At 42.7% G+C, this 12,315-nt stretch overlaps 1 protein-coding gene across 2 annotated transcripts in view; it reads right to left on the minus strand.

The window, feature by feature from the left end:
• The window catches only part of CKMT2 (creatine kinase, mitochondrial 2), a 30,163-nt gene that overhangs the window by 17,325 nt on the left and 523 nt on the right, over positions 1-12,315 (minus strand). Inside the window, exons 2-3 of one of the 2 annotated variants that reach the window (XM_009941165.2) lie at positions 5,670-5,743; positions 1,223-1,395 (exon numbers count right to left, since the gene is read on the minus strand). In XM_009941165.2, coding sequence (XP_009939467.1) covers positions 1,223-1,374 — 152 coding nt within the window. In that variant the 5' untranslated portion in view covers positions 1,375-1,395; positions 5,670-5,743. The remainder of the gene's footprint in view (positions 1-1,222; positions 1,396-5,669; positions 5,744-12,315) is intronic. The other variant, XM_075410765.1, reaches the window with a different exon arrangement.

Genomic DNA, 12,315 nt, shown 5'->3' on the forward strand with positions numbered 1-12,315 from the left:
TGAGATACAGGGTACATAGCGTGGTTTAAAAGTATAATTAGTTTAGGTTTATATGTTGCATTGGCTTTTAGGAATGGAGGAAGTTTCAGGTCACTGAAAGTACCCCATGCTGCACAGCAGTGGGCCACCACACCAACACACAACTGCAGTTTTCTGCTACTTGAAGCCATCAGGAAAACGAATCCCAATGAGCTCCCAAGGTGTACCAAGCCCCATTAAATTTCTGCTGAGACACACTTATTCGGAAGTGCTCTAACATTGTTTTGGTTCAAGTAGGAAGGTAATTAAGTTTAGCTGAAGTTCTTTGTAATTTGGAGCGCAGGTGCTCTCACAGTGTAGCGGACATCAGTGGGACCATCTGATACGTGCCAGCTGGGAAGCTCGCTCTACAATATCTGGGTTTGCGTTAATGGCGTTGCTATTTACAGAAAGCTGCATGGTGTATGAAACCAGGGAAAACAGAGATGTTACGCTTTAGCAATGCATTTATCCAACTGCGTCAGAGCCCACCTACCTTGTACTGGTAATGATTTGCTTTATGCATAACACCATTGTTTCTGTAAGAACATATTTTGACTAGGATACCATTCACCACTTTAAAAAAAAAAAAAAAGTCTGTCAGAACCTGATCCGTGTTGTTTTGCACAACTATGGCCAGCTAAGTCAACCTACAGAGAAGAAGGTCTGTAATTAGTTTCTAATCATCAGCCAGCCAGTCTGTAACGGATTTAGGAGTATTTCAAGTACTGGAGTTATACAGGAGATTTCTTTAGTACTTGCATAATGAAAATATTTTCACATTTCTTAATGTTAAAGTCTGTACAATCAGCCAGTCTGATAGATTGACCTGAAAAACATTTGACAGCTGATGAGATGAAATAAGGACCAATGTCGTGCTCTGCCTAAAATTTGAAACATTTCTTAGGCTCACAGTTGTTCAATAATGGGGTTTTTTTGAGTGTTGATACTATGTCACATCCCTGCTTTCTAGTTGTAAAGGCCATTGTTGGTGCCACCTAAAAATGGGATTATTAATACAGGGTACTGTTTTTCAGGTCACACGGTCCATGGTCAGACACATAGTCAGTGTGGCCACATGAAGACTTTGCAGCTTCTTCCTCCAAAGAAGAAGCAATTATCTTCTTCCAAAGCCCTTAACATTGCTCCTAGCTCAGTTAATGGGACGCTGTGCTCAGCTGACTGCCTAACCCCAAGTCCTTACCTTGGAGGAAAGAGTTTCCGTTTTTCCTGAACAGCAGCCTTCACATTTTGCTGGTTGAGGAGGTACCCGGTAGTGAGCACCCCTGTGCCTGCGGCGGCAAAGAGTGCAGTGGTTGCACGGCCAGCCAGGAGACGACAGAAGGTGCTAGCCATTCCTCTCAGAGGATATGATGTCTGGAAAAGAAGACAGCCCAGTGTCAACCCATAAGTCCTCATACAGTGTGAATGACTAATAAACTCTCATTTTTAACAGTAGCCCTGAAAAACAAGAAATCAATTTTTATTATTGGTTTGCACTTACATAGCATGTTCAGAAAAATGGTTAGTTAGTTATTTCTACACCCATATCTTCGGTAGAGTTGGAAATCAGTTGTTTCTTTGGTGCTGTCTTGAGCACAAAACCCTAAACCCAACACTCTGAATATTTGATTATTTTAATGACTTGGCACCATAATTTAATTCTTTAGCTTGATTTGTAGCAACAACATATTACACAAGGACATGTTTTCAGTGGTCAAAAAGGTACAGTAAAGTACGGTTACATGTGGTAGCATGTGGCATTAGCTAGGTTGTTCCTTTCAGTGCTATCACCTACAGAAACTCCTGTGCCTTTTCCATGGTAGCTTGACCTGTTAAACACTTTGTGCTTTTCCTTCCATACAAATAAAGTTTGGCTAGGCTTGAACTCATCATTTGGCTCACACCATGGGAAGGGGCATATGCTAGGGACCTAAAAATCCTTGGTAGCGTGGGAAGTCTGCCTTTTCTGATATGTGAATACACTCCATCAAAGGGAGCTAGTGGGAGCAAACACCAAAACAAAGGTAGGTGGCTCTTTACAGCAGTGGTCATAGACTTATAAAACTCTGTGTTGAAGGTTGCTGTGGGTGCAATAAGTCTGCATGGCTTCAGTGACAAATTGGACAAGCATGTGGAAGAGACATTAATTGTAGGCTTTAAGCAGACAAAAGAAACAGGCTGGCAAGAAAGTCATGGACCTGTTAGAGTGGGTCCATAGTAGGACCACAAAGGTGGTTGGAGGGCTGGAACACCTGTTCTTTGGAGTAAGGCTGAGGGAGTTGGGGCTGTTCAGGCTGGAGAAGAGAAGGCTGTGGGGAGACCTTATTGCAGCCTTTCAATATATGAAAGGGGCTTACAAGAAAGAGAGAGACTTTTTACACGGGCCTATAGTGACAGGTTTTACCAGGGCAAACATTTTAAATTGGACGAGGGTAGATTTAGGTTTGATATAAGAAAGAAATTCTTTACATGAGGCTGATGAGGCACTGAAACAGGTTGCCCAGAGAAGCTGTGGCTGCCCTACTCTCCGGAAGTGTTCAAGGCCAGGTTGGATGGGGCTTTGAGCAACTGGATCTAGTTAGAGATGTCCCTGCCCACAGCTGGAAGGTTGGACTAGATGACTTTTAAAAGTTCCTTCCAGCCCCAACCGTTCTATGAATCTGTGATTCTATGAAAATTCCCTGCTCTGAAATTTGTATGCTCTTTTTCCCAGCAGCATGTTCATAGTGCAGCTATGGGTTTGCAGTTGTGTCTGGAATACAGGAGATCTCTAAGCCTAGCAGAGAAAATTAGGAGTGATGTTCTGTGAACGTCTGAAGAAGACAATGCACTTTTTTTCTTCCAAGAATCACAATTTGACTAGTACTGCTGGTGACTGTGAGGGCCTCGGGAAGATATTACTCCTGTTTAAATAAAGGACACAAACTCCAACTTATGTCATTGACAGAAACTTGTTCTTAAAACTGGACTCTGGTGAATCATATTTGGGAAATAGGCATGAAAGACTTACAAGAAAACATGAACTTTCCCCCAGGATATGCTGCTTCAGCTGTTTTTTCAAAGTTGTCAAATAGGTAACTATATATGTAATCTCTTCACCATTCTTTCAGAGGTTAAACTAAGCACCTCAAAGCATTTGGTTTTATTTTCAGTGAAAAAAGTGTTCTACTGTCCAACAATTTTCATGTAGATCTGGGTTAGTCTGTAATTCTTTGCCTTTTCCACTCCTGTCTAAAGACAAATGCAATATTGCATCTATATCTTCTCACTTGGTAAAAAGATCTTCACATCTGCTTGCATGGTTTTCTGTTGCAAAGCAGTATCTTCTTTGTACTTTAGTTACATATGTGAGATAAGAAACACAGGTGTGTTTCAAGTTTAAGAGTCGTTTGTTTCATGTCCTGTATCTTGTTTAAACAATTTTATACCTGAATTTTATTATTGTCTCCTCCATGCCTTTAATATGCAATATACATTTCTCTAACTTTCCTTCCAGAAAAAAAGCTGACCAATTGACAGAAATTACAGTATTTTTCCACTGAAAGAATTTCCCTAAAACATCAATGGGGAGAGACCACACAGGGAAGGCTTCCCCCCCCAACCCCCACCCCCCAACCCCATTTGGAATACATTGTGATTTCCTCAGCTATTCAGAGTCCTAGAGAGTCAGTTGCATGGCTCTAGAGTATAATGAAACACGTGCTGACACCAGGCTGGGACAGGATCATCAACCGTAGCCCTATCTTATCTCTGGGATTTCCTTCCCTCCACCCATGAATTTGTTGAGGTGAGCTGCAGGACAGGGTCTCATGACTGCAACAGGATTTCTCCTTCCCAAAATGCAGTGGGGGAATGTTTCACTCTAAGTCAAAATCACATATGAGGTCTGTGATAGAGGTTTTTGTGCTGCTTTCTTTTTTGTGTGTTTAGCAGATGGTTCTTGTGCCTTTTCACAGTATAGCATCCCCATCCTACACTCTGGAAATATTTGCTTATGACTAATCTGCACAGAACTATTATTGTGATACCAAAGTGTCTGAGAAACAATACATATATTTTCATAGCAGCTCTATGTATTTATAGTTCTGTTCCACAGATGCCATCTTTACTGCAAGGAATTGGCTGGCAGTCAAAATCCTGTCCTGAAAATGCGAAGACGTATCAAAATCCCCCTGCAGACAGTGACATTATGACTTCAACAACCCCAGGCACCCATCAACATATCCACCAGCCTGGATTTTTTGGGAGCTTCTAAATACTGTGTCACTTTAAGGGACAAGTCTGGCCTGTACATCTGATTAAATTAGAGGAACTGTGTGCAATATGTATTTACAAAGGAACGTGAGGCACAACAGTATCATTATAACGCTTCAGAAATAACGAGAGCAGTGATTGACTGAGAATGAGTGATTGACTACAGTGTGTACCACAGCCTAACAGGTAAAGCTAACAGCCTCAGACGGGTCATTATATTTAGCCATGTCACACATCTGCTGGCAAGGCTGCGCTGTGCTGCTTGCTGCTTTCACGTGACCTCCGTTCCTTGGACTAATGCAATGTGATGGGAAAGTCCCACACTTTGTAACAGCAGCTATCGATTGCTGGGCTGCATATTTTTCTACCTTCCAGCCTTTTCCGGTGATCCAGGATACACAATGGGTAGAAGCAATGTCCCAGCCAGTAAGTTTACTCTCTGGATCAGCATGATGTTGTGGTCTGGGACTGGAAGGTAAGCACAGTGTGCGCTTCGCTAGGCACTGGGCATGGATTTGTTCTGGAGGAGCTGGTGAGATCACAGGAGCTCTGTGAGAGTGGAGGATGCTAGAAGCTGCTCTCTGTGATTTCTCTGGGAGACAAACCATGCTCGCTGAAGCTGACAAAATGTTTAGCTGCTGATTCAGTGCTTCTTGCATCCTTCACTTTGCCCTTGCAACAGCTATTGGGTAAGAGAGCACCCGATCCTGAGAGCAGCTGAGCAGAGCAAACCTTTTGCAGAATGTGATGTGCAAACAATACCCTGGGTGGCTGTGGGTAGCTTGGCATCCTTGACTTTCAGGCTGAACTGCACTGTGTGCCTGAGGTATAGGGTTGTAACTGAAATCACAGCCTGTGAACAGAATGAAAAATAAACCACCTGCAAAAAGAAATAGATGAACCTGGGGGAAATGGAACCGATTTGAAAAGGCAAAGAGGCTTCCGTGGTAACTCAAATGGTGAAGGCTTTGTGCCATGGCTGGTCTGGGAAATACTGGGACGCTGTACCTTACTCCATCTGCTTAATGTGTATGAGCACCCCCTCCTCGCTCTTCCTTATGCCATGCTGAGCTTTAATCTCTGAAGCAGACCCTCTCAGCGTGGACAGTTTCATTGTCCTCTCCTTCCCTGTTCAGGCAGCATCAGCAGTTTTCTCAGCCTTACATTAAAAGGGTCTGTACCTTTGGGACAGAACGATTGACTTTTAGACTCCTGATCAAAGGCAGATTTTACACTCGTAAAATTGTTTTGCTTTAATAAAGTCCCGTAATGCAATTATATTTCTTGTTGGCAAGTTATCTTCTGTTGTGACTGCACGCCTTTTCCCCAGGACATTTTTGCCTTGTTGGATCACAGAAAAGGTTTCCCTTACCCTGAGGCAGGCTTTACTTTACCTGGCAGATGCTTCTCTAACAGGTCTTAAAAGCCACCAACAGTGGAGATGCCACAGCCTGCGTAGGTTAACTACCTAAAAAAACCCAAAAAACAAAAAGCTCAAAACAGACTAAGATAGGCTTTTTTTTTCTTTTTCTTTTTTTTTTAAACTATTGTCTAACTACATGTCACTCATTACAATTGATGGTCAGCACTCCTGATCCAAACATTTTCTTCCCCAAACTTTGCAGTTCTGTAAGCAGAAGTTCAGTTTCTGTCTTTATCGGTAAGAGCCTCAGTTTTTTAAAACCAGTCACTCCTGCAGAAAAGGTGACTCTGCTGAGGAGGTGACCTGAAAAGCATCAGTCATAGCATCAGGCGGCTGCTGCCTGCAGGATGACAGCTGGCCTGATCTTCTGCTCCTTAGGTAGGACCTTCTGACTGCAGCGTGGCATGGCTGTCACAGGGACCATTGTGACTATCAGATGCAAAAGGTCTGTGGGAACATGAAAGTTAGAATTTCTTAGCAGAAGAAAAACATCATCTGGACTGCTGTGGGAAGGTAACAGTAATCCTTTTTATCAAAATGGTGTAACTCCTAATTCAACAAATGCCTCTTGCCACAAGGGCAGGCTGAATAAAAGTCCATATCATACTGCAGCACAGACTGAGTCCGTGTTATGCCTTGCACAGACAGTCCACATACAATCAAAACAGTACAGACTTGCACCAAAATCCGGTGTAAAAGTTCAACAAACGTAACTTTTACATAATGAGGGTACATAATGAACAAGACACTTTATTTGACAGGAAACAAGAGCATTTTGTTTTGGTTTTAATTTTTTTCCCTCTAAAAATAGCATGATTTCTAAGCAATGCATTGCTTCAGAACAAACATGTCAAAAAGATCCATTCTGAAAGAGTCTGAAAGGAATGGTCTCAAACTAAAAAAAATTCTCATCAAAGCTATTTGTCAAATCTGACCTCAAATCATTAACAGATTCGGCTGGTTTTTTCCCTACAGAAAATGTCAGTCTGCCCTAAGAATAAGTTTGCACCATCACCCCCACTGTGGATTCAGAGAAATGCAATTATCCCAGCCAAAGGTGTCATTAAAGGCATAAGGTTTTTCTAAGAACACTTCACCAGAAATACCATGCTGTGATTCAGGTTTCACTGCAGATTATCGTTAGGCCTCCACTGTAAGGATTTCACCTTCATCATGGAAATTTAACCACTGCACAGCCTAAAAAATGGAACTGCACACTGTTCTTTTGTAGGAGTTTCCTAAGGGTCTTCCCTTGTGCTCACGATAATAGAAAATCCATTTTCTCATACATGCCTCTAGTACTACCATAGCGCAGCTGGGAAGGGGAAAGAACGATTTTTCAAGATCAGAAGAACTCTTGTGATGAGCAGTTTTAGCCCTTGAAAAGGAATCGAGCGCTTGCCTGCGCTGATGAGATGTGCTGGAGGGAAAACACCTGCAGTGGGAAAGCATCCATGTTACAGCCAAAACTATCTAGAGTATGGTACGGAGAAGATAAAGGAGTTCTAAGGGTTAATCAACCCGAGTTAAAAAAATAGATATGACTCTTATTGTATTTCCAGCCTGCATTTGTTTGTCTTCAGTTTGAAGCACTGACCTTTTTTATTACTTTTTTCAGTTTGTTGTAGGAATTTCTACTCATTATTTGTTCCACATGTAGCTACTTTGTAACTAGCTCTTTTGGATGTCTCCCCATCAGTTTTTTATCATGTTTTCGAATTTATTTATCACTCTTATCAGGCTCTGCCCTGAGCTGCTTCCGTTTTATTTCATCCACAACATCCTCCTGATACCAGAAAGGCCCTTTCATCCCTGTGACAATAGTACCAAGTCCCCAGCACAGAAGTGAAAGAGCATCTCTCTACTAAATAGCGTGCACATTTGGAGACCGCACCAGCCCCTCGGGACTGCAGCTGCTCAGTGGAACTGCAGGCCGTGGTCATTGCCTGCCAAGTGCTGGCCCCTCTGGGGAGCCATGCCGTTCCCTGAACACGGGTAGGCAGTGACGGCTGCAGTCCTCAGCGTGGCCTGGGGAGTTTCCTGATGGGAGCAGTCAGGGAACTCTGTCTGGTATAAACATAGACACACTTCTGAGCAAGATTATGTGATGGGGTTGTCTGCAACAGCAGGAACCTGGCTAACTTAAGTCTCCATTAGTCCCATTGATTTTTTTACTATTACTTTCACTTTCTCTTTAAACTGGAATGCTTCCTAATAAGCAGAGAAGTTTTCTTCTCTGTTGGGTTCTGAATGCACTAATAAAATATTCTAAAATGGTTCTGATTATCATTTATGGTTTTCTACTTAAAATTTCTTTCTTTGCTAAGTGGTTTATAACTGCACCAACCTTGCGGAAGTTTTGAGTTCTTTTGTAACCAACGGGATAGAATCTGTTAACCATAAACATAAACCATGCTGCTAGTTATGTCCCTTGTATAGCCCCTGCCCACCTGGACGTTAGGTCCAGGAACAGAGAGTTTGGTCTCTAGGTAATCATCAATGATAAACAATAACGGTAAAGGGGGATTTTTTAATAGAAATAGCATTACTATGGTTGCAGGTGTGTTTGTGGTTTTTATCTATTGTCTAAATTAACTGAAACAAAAAGTCCCATGTTTCCCACCTGGCATGTTAGCGGTCGCCTAGAGCCAGTCACGGCGACATAGCTACAGCGACCTAACTACAGGACAAGAGCCAGAAGAGGACTGCGCATGTGCAGAAGCTGGGGTCAACCAGCGGACACTGTGATGAAGAGGATGAGCCTTCATCTTGGGACCCCCGATGACCACCACTAGGAGGCACTGTGCAAGGGCGGGTGGGAGGAGTGTATGAAAATGAACTAATTTTATTATGAAAGGGATAAGTTATGTAACCTAATAAATATGTATATTTTGATCTATATAAACTACACGTAAAAGGTACAGGGGATGCACGTTCGGTGGAATTATCCCCCGTGCATCCGACGTCGCAATAAAGAATGCCTGCCTTTGAACACTACATTGGTGTTGCGAGGTTTATTCCCGGATTTTCGACAACACTTTCAGTGTGCCACAAGCTACCTGTGAATTTGGACTTCATTTTAGTAATATATGAGAGAATTAGCTGCATCTGAACCTGCACTGATTTTTTGTTCTGTGAACACCCCTTCTTCAGTTGTCCAAATGAGGTCTAATTTGTATGGTATTGGGGACAACACTTTTCCTGAGATATAAATCTTAATAATTTTGTTTTTTAGATTTTAACAAGATTCTTAGGATTCAAAGCAAAAGCCCTCAAGCACATGTCACTCAGATAATACTCTGATTGTAATAAGACTGCTTTCCCGAAATGCAATGGATAGGCAACATTAAGAGTCAGAGAGCTTCTTGCTTACTATTTCGACGACACAGGCATTTCAGCTCATTGTATAAGAAATATTCAGAGATGTAATCTAAACTGAACTGTTGCAGTGTAAGTCTATGATGAAGCTGGAGCACCATATATATTCGGTATGCAGATCAGCAGAAGCTTGCACGTCAGGAGGCACAGCAGTCCAACTGAATAAATGAGAACTGGTATTTTGCAGTGGGGAAATACAAATTGGAGAGCTAGCTCAAGTCAACAGAATAGGACAGCACTGAGCTTGGTGCAGGCTGATGGAAAGAAGAGCAGGCCGATAACACTACGGAGAGAAGAGCATGAGCTTCTCAAATCCCTTAGCAGATGGCAGAAACACAAAAAATGGAGCTCATGGGCGCTGCAGAGCCAGCCTGTGCTGTAACTGTGAGGATGCACCTGCTTCTGCTGCACATGGCGTTGCTGTTGGGATTGGCTCACCAGCGCTCTTATGTCAGTGCCAAGGTTGCCAGCTCTCATGCAGTAGTCCTGTTCAAGTCATTTATCTCCTGATTTTCCTTAGCATGGTCAGGGCTGATCTGCTCTGCTGTCACCCTGCACTTCTCACGTGTCTTCCTTTCCTTTTTTGATAGCATGGTCTTCAGCAGTGCCCACAACTGGGCATCCTTTAACTGCTGATGGTGGAGGGTAAGATACATGTCTCAGCTGGTATCCAGCGTCAGGTGGATTTTCTACAGGTGAAGTGGCAGGGGAGGTTTTATTTTTTAACTTGTTACTCAAGTGTGCTGCAAGACACTTTGACAGCTCCTGGTATTTGAATCTAACAGCTTTACAAAACGCTTGAAAAACTTGCCTTGCACATTTTCTCCTTATGATGTCATTCTGCTCATTCTTTGGATACTGTCTTTGCCTCTTGATAACTAGTTAAGATGTCTTTTGTATGCCACCAGGATTACACATGCCTTTGGCCCAAGGGCAGGGCAGGTAGCACAGCTCAGTAGCTCTGAGAGCGGAATTTGTCACTGGAACAAGTCCTTTAAGGTTTTATTTCCAAGGTCATTTGTACTTGTACTATCACTTGAAGAAAGCAAACATACTGTTGTATAGGAGAAGAGAAACAAAGCAATTGGCTCAGAAACAGTTGCTATGTATCCCCACGCACCAGGTTACCTCCTACAGTGAACAGTTTTAATTAATTCCTCACAGGTCGTCTTGTGGATCAATGTCTGCAGTGGTCAATAGTGAGGGCAGTATATGTAACACCGACTTAAAGTAACAGCCACTAAGCTGTACAGCACGCAGCATTAAGTGTTTGTGAAAACAAGGTTTCTTCATTCCCACTCTCTCACCACATTGGCACCATAAAGGGTAAAAAAATTCAGAGTCTAATTGGTGGTGTCTTCTCCAAGGTAGTGTTCCCATACGCTGTGATGAATTATGGCCAGTGAATCAGCAAAACCTGTCTGAAAGGTCATCATCTTAGAGGTCACAGCCTTTAGCTCTCTGCTCTCCCCCAGGGCATGCTCAGCTACCTGTAACCAGCCTTGAGGACATGAACGTCCTCCCAGGAGTGCATTTTGGTTTTAAATCTGTGTTCTAGCATGTGTATCACCTACTATGCACAGCAGGTGGAGACAAAAGCCATCAGCAAGATTTAGCAGAAGTCACTACTGCAAATCTGGTGCTGGCTGAGAATCAGCCCAAAGGATTGCAAGTATCATCGCGGGGAGGCGGGGGGTGCTGTTTGTAACCACAGTTCGAACCCTGGCATAGAAGAAATTTGAGAATGCCTATTTCACGGCCTTAAACCGTTTCTCCCTCTTACTCACTATGTACCTAGATTAAAGCTTCTTGTAAAGATGAAGGTACTCTCCAGGAGAAATACGGCTTTTGTACTGCAGGTCCCTCACCAACACTAAGAAGATCCTTCTTTTAAGTCAACAACTTGAGAAAACTCTGGCATAGCACAACTCCCCTTGCTTCTGTGGCCAGAGGCTGCAGACAGTCTCCAGGACATTTGATTCACAACGCCCACTGTGCTTGGACTGCCTCAGCCACGTCCCATTGCACGCTGAGCTCCTGCGATATGCACACAGATGAAGATGTACATCGCTCTCCAGGACATTCAGAGGAGAGTGAATCACCAGAAATGCACAAACCACCTCTTTACCCTTTAAGGAACTTCAGAACTTTACTACTTTTGATGTTTAAAAAGCAAAGCTTTTGCTGTTAACTCTTTACTTTCTTGAACTTCTTTTAAAGAGGGAGTTGTCAGGTCTGTATTTCTCTTCATATATTTGAACACAGGTATCGGTTATCCTACATTTAACGCTAGGCAGCACATGTGCTTTTAGCCAAGGAGGGAAGGAAGGTACAAGGGCTACAGTGACATTTCTAGAAATAGAACTAGATTAAATATTTGAACCATGTCATGGGTGGTATTAATTGCCACACCATGTGATCCTGAGCGACATTTTAGAGGAATGGCAGAGTCATAGCTAAAGTTCACCCAGGCTCATAATCACAGATTATCTATACGCACATCTTAAAACTGTTAAGCCGTTTAGCTAATGGTATAACTGCAGTGAGCTGAACTTTCACGTGGTGGTGGGAGAAGGAGGCTGGTCTTTCATATTTGAGAAGTAATTCCTTGGAGTCATCCTTAGCTTGAGCTAAAGCCTACAGATGCCAGTGGAAAGTGTTCTCTGCCCGTCTATGGAAGTTGCTGGCACCTTAGAAACATCTGCAATAAATGTCACAAGTGACTGCATGCATGAGACACCATTTTTAGACACCCATAAAACAGTTTACATTGCTCTTAGTTTGCTGTATCACTCTAGAAGTTCAGAGGATAAGGTACAAATTAAAACACTGGATCTCATAAAGCAATATTGCTGGGGTTTTTCAGTTTCTCATAGCTCACTCTGAGCAAGACTCCAACCTTTCTCACTGGCCTGGGTTTAAGACAAAACCTCCGGAGTGGAGAAACAATGTCAGTACAGACATCAGCCTACTAGTGCCTTAATCACAGCACAGAATATCTCTATGAAAAATGAACTAACATTCAGTTTCTTTCTCCTTGTAATGACAGAGGTCAATGAAGGGTTATAAAAATCTAATAACCTGGGGGAAAAAAACATCCAAACTATGAATAGATTCACATGAATAGAGAAGACATGGAAAAGACTCTTCATAGATCAGACAGCTACACCTTAGTACCTACCTCTTAGCAACAGCATGATTTTTGATTTCTACCAGCTGAAGGTCTGGCTGGTCAGACC

This window comes from Opisthocomus hoazin, chromosome Z (genome assembly GCF_030867145.1).
Source record: "Opisthocomus hoazin isolate bOpiHoa1 chromosome Z, bOpiHoa1.hap1, whole genome shotgun sequence".
NCBI lineage: Eukaryota > Metazoa > Chordata > Aves > Opisthocomiformes > Opisthocomidae > Opisthocomus > Opisthocomus hoazin.